The sequence below is a fragment of the Mizuhopecten yessoensis genome, unplaced genomic scaffold (assembly GCF_002113885.1).
Source record: "Mizuhopecten yessoensis strain PY_sf001 unplaced genomic scaffold, ASM211388v2 scaffold9289, whole genome shotgun sequence".
Taxonomy (NCBI): domain Eukaryota; kingdom Metazoa; phylum Mollusca; class Bivalvia; order Pectinida; family Pectinidae; genus Mizuhopecten; species Mizuhopecten yessoensis.
This window is the reverse complement of record NW_018407973.1, coordinates 167505-182265: the sequence shown is the minus strand read 5'-3', so window position 1 is coordinate 182265 and position 14761 is coordinate 167505. Positions and strand designations below refer to the sequence as shown.

General features: G+C 35.4%; 1 protein-coding gene across 1 annotated transcript in view; it reads left to right on the top strand.

The window, feature by feature from the left end:
• LOC110457652 (choline/ethanolamine kinase-like) overlaps positions 1-14150 on the top strand; it is a 45141-nt gene extending 30991 nt beyond the window's left edge. Inside the window, exons 6-9 of the mRNA XM_021509007.1 lie at positions 1410-1494; positions 8836-8944; positions 10669-10839; positions 12393-14150. Coding sequence (XP_021364682.1) covers positions 1410-1494; positions 8836-8944; positions 10669-10839; positions 12393-12458 — 431 coding nt within the window. The 3' untranslated portion in view covers positions 12459-14150. The remainder of the gene's footprint in view (positions 1-1409; positions 1495-8835; positions 8945-10668; positions 10840-12392) is intronic.
• The last annotated feature ends 611 nt before the right edge of the window (positions 14151-14761 follow it).

The following is a 14761-nucleotide window of genomic DNA, read 5'->3' as shown; positions in this document are numbered from 1 at the left end:
TTGTAGCTTCCTAGGAAAGAGCCGAACAAAGTTTGAGAATGAAAATGACCTTGACCTTCTTTTAAGGTCACATGAGGCAGATATGTCAAACACTTTAAACGACTTCTTCTGAAGAACTGGTAGTTATAAAATCTTAATATTTGGCAGGTGGCTTCCTGGGAAAGAGCCAAACAAAGTTTGCGAATGAAAATGACCTTGACCTACTTTCAAGGTCACAGCGTTCAAATATGTCAAACAGTTCAAACAGCTTCTTCTGAAGAATTAAAAGGCATAAAATTATAATATTTGGCTGGTGACTTCCCGGGATAGAGCTCACCAAAGTTTGCAAATGAAAATGACCTCAACCTACTTTAGAGGTCACAGAGGTCAACAACATTTTAATGGATTTGTTCTTGAGAACTAAAAGGAATGGATTCATAAGATTTGGCTGGTAGCTTTTTGGAATAGAGCTAACCAATTTGAGAAGGAAAATGACATTGACCTACTTACAAGATCACAGGGGAGAATATGTCATCAACTTCTGAAGAAGAATCAAAAAGCATAGAATCTTATAATAATATTTTGCTGGTAGTTTCAACAGATGGAGCCAACAAAGTTTGCGAGGGAAATATTTTTAGTGCAATATAATATTTAATGAGAATATTTTGCTATGACTGCTTAAATATTCAGGTGAGCGATACAGGCCCTCTTGGGCCTCTTGTTTAGTCACAGCTTGGAAACAGTTGAGATCCCCACCCTACCATATATACAATTGCTGAGTATAAAGAGATGAATGCACATATCCTTCCAGGATGGTCTTGGGGTCTGCTTCACCCTTGGAGACTTAACCCCTGGGTAATAACTTTGAAATGGTTAAGATCCCCACCCCAAAACTATATATACAAATGCTGTTGGGCATATAGAGACGAATGCATTCATGATATTAGAATTTATCCCCGGGTCTGCCCCATCCTTGCAGACTTAACCCCTGGGTCATAACTTTGAAACCGTTGAGATCCCCACCCCAAAACTATAATTACGAATGCTGGGCAAAAAGAGACAAATGAAGTCATGATATTAGAATTGATCCTGGGGTCTGGCCACAACCCTAGGGACCTAGTTTCTGAGTCACAGCTTGGAAACAGTTGAGATCCCCACCCCATAACCATACATAAAATTGCTGGGCATTAAAAATCTAATACAGATATGCTGTGTCAGGATTGGTCTTGGGGTCTGGCATATTCCCTTGGATCACATTTGGAGAATATTTTGCCATGATTGCTTAGATATCCAGGTGAGCGATACAGGCCGTCTGGGTCTCTTGTAATTTCTTTATCTCCGATCGTGTATCCAAGTGTTTTTCCTTATTTTGAACTATAATGTTTATGAAAAGCAGTTGATTAACCATAAATAAATTTGATTGTTTTCAGGTAACATCCTGTACCTTGAAGACTGTGATCAGCCAGAGAGGAAAATGACATTCATTGACTGGGAATACTGTAGCTATAATTACAGGTGATATATTATTTGTTGACTGGGAGTACTGTAGCTATAATTACAGGTGATATATTGTTTATTGACTGGGAGTATTGTAGCTATAATTAAAGGTGATATATTGTTTATTAACTGGGAGTACTGTAGCTATAATTACAGGTGATATATTGTTTATTGACTGGGAGTATTGTAGCTATAATTACAGGTGATATATTATTTGTTGACTGGGAGTACGGTAGCTATAATTACAGGTGATATATTGTTTATTGACTGGGAGTACTGTAGCTATAATTACAGTTGATATATTGTTTGTTGACTGGGAGTACTGTACCTATAATTACAGGTGATATATTGTTTGTTGACTGGGAGAACTGTAGCTATAATTACAGGTGATATATTGTTTATTGACTGGGAATACTGTAGCTATAATTACAGGTGATATATTGTTTATTGAATGGGAGTACTGTAGCTATAATTACAGGTGATATATTGTTTTTTGACTGGGATTACTGTAGCTATAATTACAGGTGATATATTGTTTGTGGACTGGGAGTACTGTAGATATAATTACAGGTGATATATTGTTTATTGACTGGGAGTACTGTAGCTATAATTACAGGTAATATATTGTTCATTGACTTGGAGTATTGTAGCTATAATTACAGGTGATATATTGTTTGTTGACTGGGAGTACTGTAGCTATAATTACAGGTGATATATGGTATGTTGACTGGGAATACTGTAGCTATAATTACAGGTGATATATTGTTTATTGACTGGGAATACTTTAGCTATAATTACAGGTGATATATTGGTTATTGACTGGGAGTACTGTAGCTATAATTACAGGTGATATATTGTTTGTTGACTGGGAGTACTATAGCTATAATTACAGTTGATATATTGTTTATTGAATGAGAGTATTGTAGCTATAATTACAGGTGATATATTATTTGTTGACTGGGAGTACTGTAGCTATAATTACAGTTGATATATTGTTTATTGACTGAGAGTATTGTAGCTATAATTACAGGTGATATATTGTTTATTGACTGGGAGTACTGTAGCTATAATTACAGGTGATATATTGTTTGTTGACTGGGAGTACTATAGCTATAATTACAGGTGATATATTGTTTATTGACTTGGAGTATTGTAGCTGTAATTACAGGTGATATATTGTTTGTTGACTGGGAGAACTGTAGCTATAATTACAGGTGATATATTGTTTATTGACTTGGAGTATTGTAGCTGTAATTACAGGTGATATATTGTTTGTTGACTGGGAGAACTGTAGCTATAATTACAGGTGATATATTGTTTGTTGACTGGGAGTACTATAGCTATAATTACAGGTGATATATTGTTTATTGACTTGGAGTATTGTAGCTATAATTTCAGGTGATATATTGTTTGTTGACTGGGAGTACTATAGCTATAATTACAGGTGATATATTGTTTATTGACTGGGAGTATTATAGCTATAATTACATGTGATATATTGTTGATAAAATTCAAAAGCCCTTTATTATCCAACCCCATAAATCTATGCAGGTTAAAGCTCAGGACATTAAAGTATACAATATAAACAGCACTTAAAGCAAACTAAAATTAATTGTGTTAAAAGCAGTACAAAAAACTTCAACGTGTCCAAAAATTGTACATAACAAATATTATTTACACTAAAAATATCCTCCAATGTCAATATCTTTAGGGGTAATATTTAGGGCATAAAACTTGTATGAACTGTTTTTAAATAAGCCTCCAGGATATTACCTTGTATATTTAGGGCTCTCAAAAATACTATTGTCAGGGATTAATGCAGGAATAGAAACTTTTTTCAAAATAAGGGAAAATATGAAGGGGAGCATGAATGACATCTTTAATTTTTCGTTCTCCCTGTCAATTATGGACCATTCGAATTATATACTGTAAACAAGGCCAGCCATTAACAGGGTCCTAAAACATCAGCTGTGAAAACGTGAACACAGGAAATAATAAAAATAAATCACTCTGTCGTCTAACTGACTGAAAATAAAACACAATAGAACCATGACAGATATTTATGTGGTAGTATTAATATTTCAGTTACATGTGGGGGAATTTTTAACTGAAAAAGGGGGGGAAATGCGAAAATTGGAGAGGAAAATTGGCCCATAATCGCCCATAATAGGGCCTGTATATTTCCATGATGGAGTGATAAAATGCAATTATCCTAAAAATCAAAGGTGGAAAAACTATGCAGTTAAAGTCTGCTCAGCACTACTTTAGAAATAACGTACACTTATTATCAAACAAGTTCCCTTTTTTCGGTCTGATTTTGGAAGGTAAAGCATGTGTTTTCATGTTAACACAGCCATTACTGGGACCCCCTAGTATAGTGATAGAAATCAGGATTTGTAGATCAGGAGCTCATTTTATCGGAATATTTACATGAAGGGAATTATGTGATATAAGACAGTATCTATATGATGTGGTGAATCACTAATGTGTTTACATGTATGTCGCCTGGTATGGGTGACATATGCTAGCAACACAGTGCACCACTGATCTCTTCTGTCTGCACTGTTCCGCAACAGTGGTCTTGTGTTATACTTGATATATCATGTGTGTAGTTCGATTCTGCTTATGTATGCATTTATATATATAATTATAGCAACTAACATCAGAGTTGAAGTGCTGATGTTATACAGTACATTATTATTGTATGACATTTGATATAATTACATGTACTATATATATATGCATAGATACATTTGTGATTGCTTGTGTTATAGTGATCAAATGTAATATATCCTGACAACAACTGTTGCAGTTGTGTATATATATAACACAGTGTCGGTACTATAGCCTGCCTTTATTACAATTGGGTATAAAGCAGGCAATGATATTGATATTGTTTGTGAATCTAAGCCATTTGAAGTATAATAAATTTCTTCTAATTAGCATTTAATGAGAACAGAATTAACACAAGCACTGTACAAATTGTTTACTACAATGCACATAATACTTGTGTACTAGAGATATCTCCCTTTTGATCTAAGTGCCAGTAGTTAAATATAACCCCCGTCCCCGTCCCCATNTCCAACTCCTCCAAAACTATGGGACCAATTTCAACGAAAGTTTTCAGATATGATAACTACCACCTGATATTGTGCATCTAGATATAATTTTTCATTCTTGCCCTTTTTTATGGAGTTATTGCCCTTTGTTGAGAAACCCTTGCCCGGCCAACTTTTCTTAAACTACTGGGCCAATTTCAGTGAAAGTTTTCCAATATGATAACTACCACCTGATGTTGTACATGTGCATTCAGGTTTTATTTGTTCAATCTGACCCTTTTTTATGTTCAAAATGGCCCTTTGTTGAAAAGTGTACATATATGGTAACAGCCCCATTGTTGTGCATCCAAGTAGTACTTTTTCATTCTGAGCCTTTTAAAAGGAGTTATGGTCCTTTGTTGAAAAAAACCTTGGTCTCCTCAACTACTGGTCCGATTTCAATGAAAGTTTACAGATATGGTAGTTACCCCCTGATGTCGTGCATCAGGGTGTTATTTTCATTTCAACCCTTATTTAAGGAGCTATGGCCTTTGTTAAAAATCTTTTTCCTGACAACGTTACCTTAACTACTAGGACGATTTCAACAAAACTGGCTCATCTGGGCTAACAAGATATAGTTTGCAAGTATGTTTTGCCATTTGGAGGGAGGGAGTACAGAAAGTATGTCAGTGACCTATATACTTAAATAAGTGTACAGCTCAGTGAATAAAGAAATCATTACTGGTGGGAGACTATGGATTGCTTTGCAATGCTTTACCTTAATTAGCCAGGCTATTAGCTTACAGTTAAGGTTTATATAGGAAATTAATTAAATAGTATGAAACTACTATCACTAAAACTTATAAACATCTGTAACAGTAATGATGTATGATCTGGTTTTTGTGGACATCTTACTTACAGAGGTCAGTGTAAAATGTAATAATGGATTATAATTAACACTCAGTGTGTTTATAATTATACATAAAGTACATGTAACAACAGGTACATGTAGTAGATCAGCTTCTATATTCAACACATTCCTGAATGTCGAGAAATGACATTTTAATTAATTTTCTGTAAAAAAATTGCTTTTAGATTCTTTCATGCTATTAGGTGTACAGGATAGGAAAATTCTCTGCAAAGGGGGGTTTCAATTTGGTGAAACCCAAGGCTTGCTGAGGGTTTCACACTATTTTGAATATCCTGGGAGTAGAATTTCTCTATCCTACACCACTAGACTAGAAAAGGTAGTACAGTATTCTCTCATTTCAATCACTAGAATTAGCGAAGAAACCATGAAAAGGCATCTCAGTGAGTTTCTACATTGTGGTGTCTGAGTGGTCTAGAGTTGGTGATGTCACACAGTTTTGTCCCATTGTGACATGCACATATTACCATATGTTCATGACTATACCAGTATATATGTTAAATTGACAATCTAATACTTCAGTGTCAAAAAAACATTAGAATTATTTATCTTTTCCACATCTGCTCTGGAGTGCCTTATCAGCCTATCATGGGATAACTTGATCTTTCAAAAATTTCAAATGCCTTTAACAGAACTTATACCATGAGTCTATGATGTCACACAGTTTTGTCCCATTGCGACATGCACATAATTACCATACCTTCATGACTATACCGGTATACATGTATATGTTAATTTGACAATCTAACACTTCAGTGTCAAAAACATTAGAATCATTTATCTTTTCCACATCTGCTCTGCTCAGCCTATCATGGGATAACTTAATCTTTCAAAAAGGTGGGGTCAACATTTGGCCCCCACTTTGATTTCCTTTATTCTTTAGCCATATGTAGATACATAAAAATTATCAATAACTGCATAAATGATTATTCATAATTATTACTGATAACCGTAGTGGACCTCCTTGCATAACACCAGGTTGAGTGATGGGGGTACCCTAACAAAATGATAGATAAATGTCACAGGCGAAAGCAATTTTGAACATGAATTATGAAAGTGTACAGTGTATACAATTACTGTTATTTTGATACTAAATATGTCATATTGGTATATATGGAGTAAGCTTATAGTGATACTTTTATTTAGAAAAACATGCAAAATTTTCACAAAATTTAAAATATAATCAACATTGTGAACTTGCCTATATATAGTTACAGTGGTAGTCCATATTTTAAACTTCTTTAAAATCTTTCCATATATGTATTTAGTCTATTGAATCATTTTTATGCAATATAAAAAACGGTAAAGTACTTTATTAGTATGCCAAACATGATCAATGCCCAATTTCACATAATCCTGAAGATTTGATTATCAATGTTTATTATTTTCTGTTTTTGTATCATACCAAAACACTTTATTATATTATGCATGTTTAAAAGTTATGTGCAGCAGTTATAACTCATTAAAATGTATTCTGCCAAAGTAATCTTTCTTCTGGAGAGCTACTTAAGGTTGAGATTGTGTTATAGACAACGATATGCATTTATATAAAAATAATCAAATAATCTTAATAGTAAAACTATTATACACTTTATTATACCCCCTGCAACAAAATAAGGCGGTATACTGGAATCAGCTTGTGTCTGTCTGTAGAAAAAAAAATTGTCCGGAAAACCCCTTCTAAAGTAATGGACCAATTTTAGCGAAAGTGTCCAGATATGATAACTACCACCTCAAGTTATGCATACAGGTATTATGTTTTCATTCTGATCCTTTTTTTTACAGAGTTATGGGCCTTTTTATGATTTTTTTTTGTCCAGACATGTCCTCCAAAAGTAAGGGGTCAATTTCAATGAAAGTTTTCACATATAATAACTTCCACCTGATTGTGTGCATCCAGGTATTATTGTTTTTCAATATGACCCTTTTTAACGGAGTAATGGCCCTTTGTTGAAAATACTTGTCCTGACAACTCCTCCAAAACTATACAGCCAATATCAACAAAAGTTTACAGATATGGCAACTGCCCCCCTGACATAGTGCATCCAAATAGTATGTTTCATTCAGAACCTTTAAAAGGGAATTATGGCCCTTTGTTGAAAAAGAACCTTTGTCTGCATCATTAACTACTGGGCTGATTTCAATGAATGTTTACAGATATGGTAATTACCCCCTGATGTCGTACTTTTTTCATTTCAACCCTTTTTAAGGAGTTATGGCCCTTTGTTCAAAATCTTTGTCTTGACAACTCTTCCTTAACTACTAGGACGACTTAAGCAAAATTGGTTCATCGGGGCTAACAAGATTTGGTATGGAAGTAATTTTTGGCATGGGGAGGGCGTACAGGAAGTATGAATGTGACATATATTCTTAAATATTTTACTGGGGGGGGGGGACTGTGTATCGTAATGCTTTGCCTTATTTAACCTTTAGCTTACATTCTGGGTTATATAGGAGTGGGGGTACTTTTGGTCATGAAGAAACACAAGTTAAAGGAAAAATGGAAAGAAAGTTATGTATTTCTTTTTTTGAATCAAAAGTGTTGTATGACAAATTTACCGGTTGTCAATTTTCTTGAAATTCCTGATGTTGAAAGATATTATTGGTAGCCAACTTTTAAGCAATTATGAAATATAGACTGGTTTTAGAACTATGCAAATTAACGTGTCGAAAATGGAAATTTTCTCATTAGTAATGAAATTTCACACACTTTTCTGCTTAAATCTTCAATAAAAAGAACAATTCTTTCTTGAAATAGTTTAATATTCGGTATCAAAATGAAGGTTGGAATATGTTGCACACGATGATGATATAATTTTATAATAATTATTTTATTTAAATGCTCTAGGAGGAATTGTGTTACCGCACCTTTAACACCCACACAGGTGTAAGTCAATGAGGTCCCATTTATCCTAAAATGAATTCTGAAACTAACGGTTCCTTATTTAAGCTTCCTATACCCATACCTTTTTGTAGTTATCTTGTTTTTAAATTCAAAGCGGGGGCCGATGCCAATGTTAAATCTCCATAGGCGTTGACCCCACCTTTCAAATGCCTTTAACAGAACTTATACCATGAGTCTATTTGTTCTGTAGCTTGCTGGAGCGAGGCATTATCAAACTTTATTAAATGAATGACTGTTGCCAACTTTGAAGATCACAGGGGTCAATTATTTTGGAAATGGTGGGCAATGAAGGTCCTTAGACCTTACTTATAAAATGTCACCTTTGGACTTTACTCCAACAGTGTTAGAGGTTTAATTACATGGTGAGATACAATTGACGCAGTCGGCAAAATCATATCAGCGGCCTCTTATGTTATAGCAGTACTTTGGACTTATTGCATGTTAATGCAAGGGAAATAACTCTGATACATTGATTTTATTTTTTACAGAGGGTTTGACTTTGGAAACCACTTCTGTGAATGGTGCTATGACTACTCTCATCCAGATTTTCCATTCTTCTCCTACACAAAGGATTACTATCCCTCAAAGGCTCAGCAGGTAGGTTGGCTTATTGTTCAACAATATTAAGTTTTCTTATAAAGTAATCTTCAATATGTAAAATTTAGAAGACCAGAAGAATTATTCTTCAAGATATGCAGAGTGTTCAGGATAGTTGGGCAGTAGCTTGTAGGGGTTTATTGTAGGCCAATCAAACAAAAGGTATCATGAAATAACCCTATAAAATTGTTCATGTATAAATACATTGCTGAAAACTTATCAAGAAATGACTTACTTATCAAATAAAAATGACTGCATGTTGATAGGTCTATTTTCAAATACCCCTCAAAATTATGACAGGACATTTCATTTCTTGCAACAGTTGTGTGACCGCACAATGCACCAAAAATACTGTGCGCACACCGTGCATACATCATTCACACACCGTCCACACTTCGTCCACACATGGTGCGCACAACTGGGCGATTTAACAATCATTCGCTTCATTGTGCGCTTCTCTCCGCACAACTGTGCGTTTTGGTACAATTTGTTGATCAATTTTACGGAATGAAAAAAAAATGGAAGGCTCGTATGCAATAATGTACGCTTTATTTATTATTACAATAATTAAGATTATGTACAATTTTACAATGCATGTAACACAGTATTACAGTGACCGTTAGACTGTCAATTATGGATTTAGCTCATAGCTAGGTAACAGAACAGGTAAATAACAATTTAATGAGTGACCGGAGTTTTACCTGGCCTGTGGCTGACAGGAAGAGCTGATTTGTGATACCGTTATGAAAACACAACTGGACGTTTAGTATTTGTTATTTGCATTCGTTTTAATCTAAAGCTCCCCTTCACCTGGTTTTCACACCTTGGCGAGTTACGTAAGTTTCCCGGGCGGGGGGAAAATACGGTCCAGGTACAAAGTGGCTATGTTTACCTGTGTTGCCGAGACTGTGTTGTAATTTTACATGTGATGATTAAGGTCGTTTAAGAAACACCGCAAACGCCATTTCTAAATTTAAGAAAGTTGAAGCTTCATGTAGAATAAGGAAACATACTAAGAAAATCAAATTATTTTGTTTAAACACAAAACCGTATATATTGTTAAGCCATTCCTCAATTTACACCAACTGAGACTGTTATCGCACAACGTTCGTCGATCGTCCACCACAAATTTGCGCAAGCAATGATTATCCAATTTGTTATCGTTCGCACTTCGTGCACACATAGTTCACACACTGTGCAAACTTCATGCGCACACCACACATCGTGTAACGTTGTGTGATCCCACAACTGTACTAGGATATACCCTGGGATCTTGCCCCATCCTTTGGGACTTACTTACCAGGTATAAACAACATTGAAACAGTTGAGATAACTACCCTATAACCACACATAAGATTGCTTGTCACTAAGAAACACTAAAACACTCTCAAGTCCTTGGTGTATTGCTCACCCATGAGGATTAAGGTTTTGTTAAACATTATATTTCTTGTACTCTTACGACAAACAAGCTTGAGGTTACTACAAACCTGCAATTGCAGGGTTAGTTTGGGGGACTATGTAACAGTCTCTCTCACACATACAACCTAGCTGTTTTGTATCAGGTACCTGTAATTTAAATAGGTATTCAAGAAATTAGTAAAGTAAAACATCACCAGTGTATGTGCATAACTTAAAAATAAAATAAAGAGCGTTTTGAGGGAGAATTGTAAATAGCTGTCACTGGTAAAATAAAACGTTTGCTGACATTTCTTCTTTCATTCCAGTACACTTTTTTCCGTCATTACCTATCGCAGCAGTCGGATGTGGAGCCGACAGAAGAGTACCTAAAGGGCATGTACAAGGAGGCCAATACATTTGCTCTTGCCTCACACTTCTTTTGGGCACTATGGTCCATCATACAGAGAGATCTGTCAGAGATAGAGTTTGGATATCTGGTGAGTATCCTTAGGCCAAGGGGACTCAATTTTGTATAAACAGTGGGTGTGGCCCCCCTGGGGGCAGAGGGGGGGGGGGGCCCAATAGGGCAATTAGAGGTAAAACATTGAAAATCCTTCTTCTACCGTACAGATTCAGGAATTTTATCCTAATTTAGTCTGGAGAATCCTTGGGCCAAGGGAACTCAATTTGTATAAATGATGGGTGTGGCCCCCTGGGGGCTGAGGGGTAGGGCCCAATGGGGGAAATATAGCAAATTCTTTAAAATCCCTCTTCTTCTGTAGGAATGAAAGGATTTGTTCCATATTTGGTTTGGAGCATCCTTGGGTAAAGGGGAACCAATTTGGTATAAATGGCGGGTCTGGCCCCCCTGGGGGCTGAGGGGCGGGGCCTAATAGGGGAAATATAGCAAATTCTTTAATATTCTTCTTCTGTAGGAATAAAAGGATTTGTTCCATATTTGGTCTGAAGCATCCTTGGGTAAAGGGGAACCAATTTTGTATTAACGGTGGGTGTGGCCCCGTTTGGACCTGAGGGGCGAGGCCAAATAGGGGAAATAGAAGTAAAACCTTTATAATCCTTCTTCTACTGTACGGATTTTATCCTAATTTAGTCTTGAGCATCCTTGGACAAAAGGGACTCAATTTCGTATAAACAGTGTGTGTGCCCCACCTGGGAACAGAAGGGCGGGGCCCAATAGGGGAAACATAGCAAATTCTTCTTCTGTGCGAATGACAGGATTTTGTTCAAATTTGGTATGAAGCATCATTGGGTGAAGGGGAACCAATTTTGTATAAACGGTGTGTCTAACCCCCCTGGAGGCATTCTGTGAACAGCTGGATCCTGGTTTATGATAATGCCTATGGAAGAATTTTTCCTCCACCATCTGATCATAGACTATGCTGTCAAATATATGATGTCTTCATTATTTTCAAGCAAATGTGATGTGTGTAATAGGAAAAAAAAGGAGCAAAAGGATTTAAGGCATAATTATGTGTGCCGGTCATTACTTACGGAAAGATTTCTAATGCTATATTCTAAAGAATGCTTCTTAGCTAATATGTAAGATTTATAATGATATGTAGATGTTGAATAAGACTGACCTTTCTAGTTTATCTGGTACACAGTACCACAGTGACCTATGGTAGTACTTCTCTGTCGTCCTTAACTTTTGCATAAAACTCAATAAAGTGTTGGTGGTAGTATCATTAGGATATGAGGGTTAAACGTTTTGATGAAAATAAAGGCACTGATCTTCATGGGGGCTACAAGTTTGGAAACTACAAATGCTGTACATGTATCATTCTTAGCCAATGAGGGTGAACAGTTTTGCAAATAAAGGAGCTTTAAGGTCGAGTGTCAGGATCAGAAGAGTTCAAATTGGCATATATTTACTACTGGACAGGTTTCAGTTAAATTGTAATTGTTGTGAGCCTCCGTAAAAAAATAAGTGGTTGACCATCCTGGGGGTTGAGGGATGGGTCAAAAGGGGTCAACTTGGCAAATTAAATTCTGTGAGAAAACACATTTCTTAAAACGTCTTTCTTTACAGGATTATGCCCTGCTTCGGGTTGAGAATTACTTTGACCTAAAGGATCGCCTGCAGACCATTTGTTGAGGGCTGGAAGCACTTGCGTCACCGTGATGAAAGTGATAACACAGATGTGTTCAATTTACAAGAAACGCTCAGAAAGTGATAAAATCACAAATATGATAAAAATATTTTACTGTGATTAATTGATATCAATATATTTGTTCTTGTTATGAATTGTTATGATATATGTCTATTGATATTTGAAGTTCACCATGAGCATGTTGTCATTTATTAATAACATTGACAAGGTGGAGGGCTCGTAAAACATTATTAAGTATGATAACGCTTTAAATATCCAATTTACCGGTGTACTATAATGATATGTTTAGATAATGCGACATGTGTTCAGGAAGAATAGCCATCTTGATTCTTAGTAATTCTTCTGATCTCCATATGTATTCAATGCAAGCCAACAGTTGGTTTCCTTTGTATGTTCGTATATGCCACCTGGTTATCCTATTTCATTGCATACAGTTGAACTTCCTTAATGTTAGATTCAAAAGCACAATTCTCAAATCTCACCCTTATCGAAGATTTATTGTTGAAAAAATAATGTTTGTATCAATGAGGTTCTCCTGTAGACAAATCAGCAGTAAATGTAAAACGTAAGGTTCAGTTGTTTTTGGAGGATGCCTACTTGCTTGGTATTTCTTTTAAACGTTGTGATATTAGACACTCACATGCACTCTTTTGCTGGAAATGTAATGTCCTACAAAAAGGAAGGGGACGTGTGGAGGGGGAGTATATCATCCTGGTAAAATACCAGCTGCTTCCTACCTCCTTGGCTAGGTAGACTTTCTCTTTAGCTCAATCTACTGTATAACACGAAATGTTGGTGGATACTTTCCTTCGTGGTTTGAATTAAGCCATTTAGATCGTTTCGTGGTACAAACTTTCGTGGATATCCTTTATTAACAACCAGTAGACACCGGTATCATTCATATTCATTGTACTTATGTTCGTGGTTCCATAGCAACCACGAAAACCACAAATGTTCATTTCATGTGATGTTATAAATACAGTAGGTCACATGTTCAATCCCTAGCAGAGGCATTAAAAAAAGATAATGATATTGACCCCTGTTACCCATAAGTTACATTTGTTGTGATTACAGGGCTTATATCCCCATACCTTACAGATTGTTCTTATATGAAGAAACATATATATGTAGCATTTTTGATTTTTTTTACATAAAAGAAAGGAAGACAGTGTTCTCTCAAAAGTACAGATTACATTTAATCCATTACATTACCTGAAAACTCTTGCGATGAATTGTTGATCAATGAAACAGGATCCTCAATTTTCATGTACAAGTGGAATATGTTTAACAATTTATTAAAAAAACACTTGTTTTAGATTGACATGTTTAATTTTTAAAATTTTGATATGGTGAAGGATATCTTATATATATTAAATCTATGTCTATTTAAAGAGTAGTAGCTGTGTAACGGTAGTTCTGAATAGGATTGAAGACAAGTCCAATAGCAGGTGATGGCAGAATCATGTGTACAGTCTTGGTACCTAAACTAGGAACAGTATGCTGTTTAGAACTTACATTTATTACATACTTACTAATAAATACGTTTTTTTTTGTATATGCGATACGACACAATTGCTCTAACCCATATCACTCCTCGCCGTATCACCCCCCAAAACCTGTATCAGCCCCCGCCGTATCACACCCCAAAGTCTGTATCAGCCCGCAAAACCCATATCACACCCCTTTTGGAAAAAAAATTGTTTTCAATGTTCCAAAAATAAAAATAAATCAGAAGATAGTAGTTTTTATTAGTAAGTATGTAATAAACAGAATAAAACACGCCTTTTTCCATATCCCTTCCATATATTGCAGTCTCGGGTTGATACTGGGTGTGATATGGAAAAAGGCATGTATTATTCTCTATGTATCAGAGAGTTTCTTTCCAGTGCACTAATTACTACACTCATAAAATCTGGGCTATTTTGTCCTTGATATCCTTTGTTCTGATTTGCTGGTTTTTACCATCCATGTTTTTTTGCTTGATATAATATTTTAGTGCATTCAATTAATTGAAACCATACATTAATTTTATTCATTCTCATGTTTTTCTCTAAATTGCCTTTTACTGCGTATCAGGCTACACTGGATGATTACTGCCTACTTACAATACCTAGATACTAAACTTTTATACAGATATGTTTGTACATCCTTTAATGTATATGGGCATGTTATTATTAATTGATTATGTATATATATATAATTATATAATTTATGTATATATCTAATTTCTTAGAATTTTGATTGATTGTATCTTTCTGTTTTTTGTTTTCTTTAGTTCACATTTGGT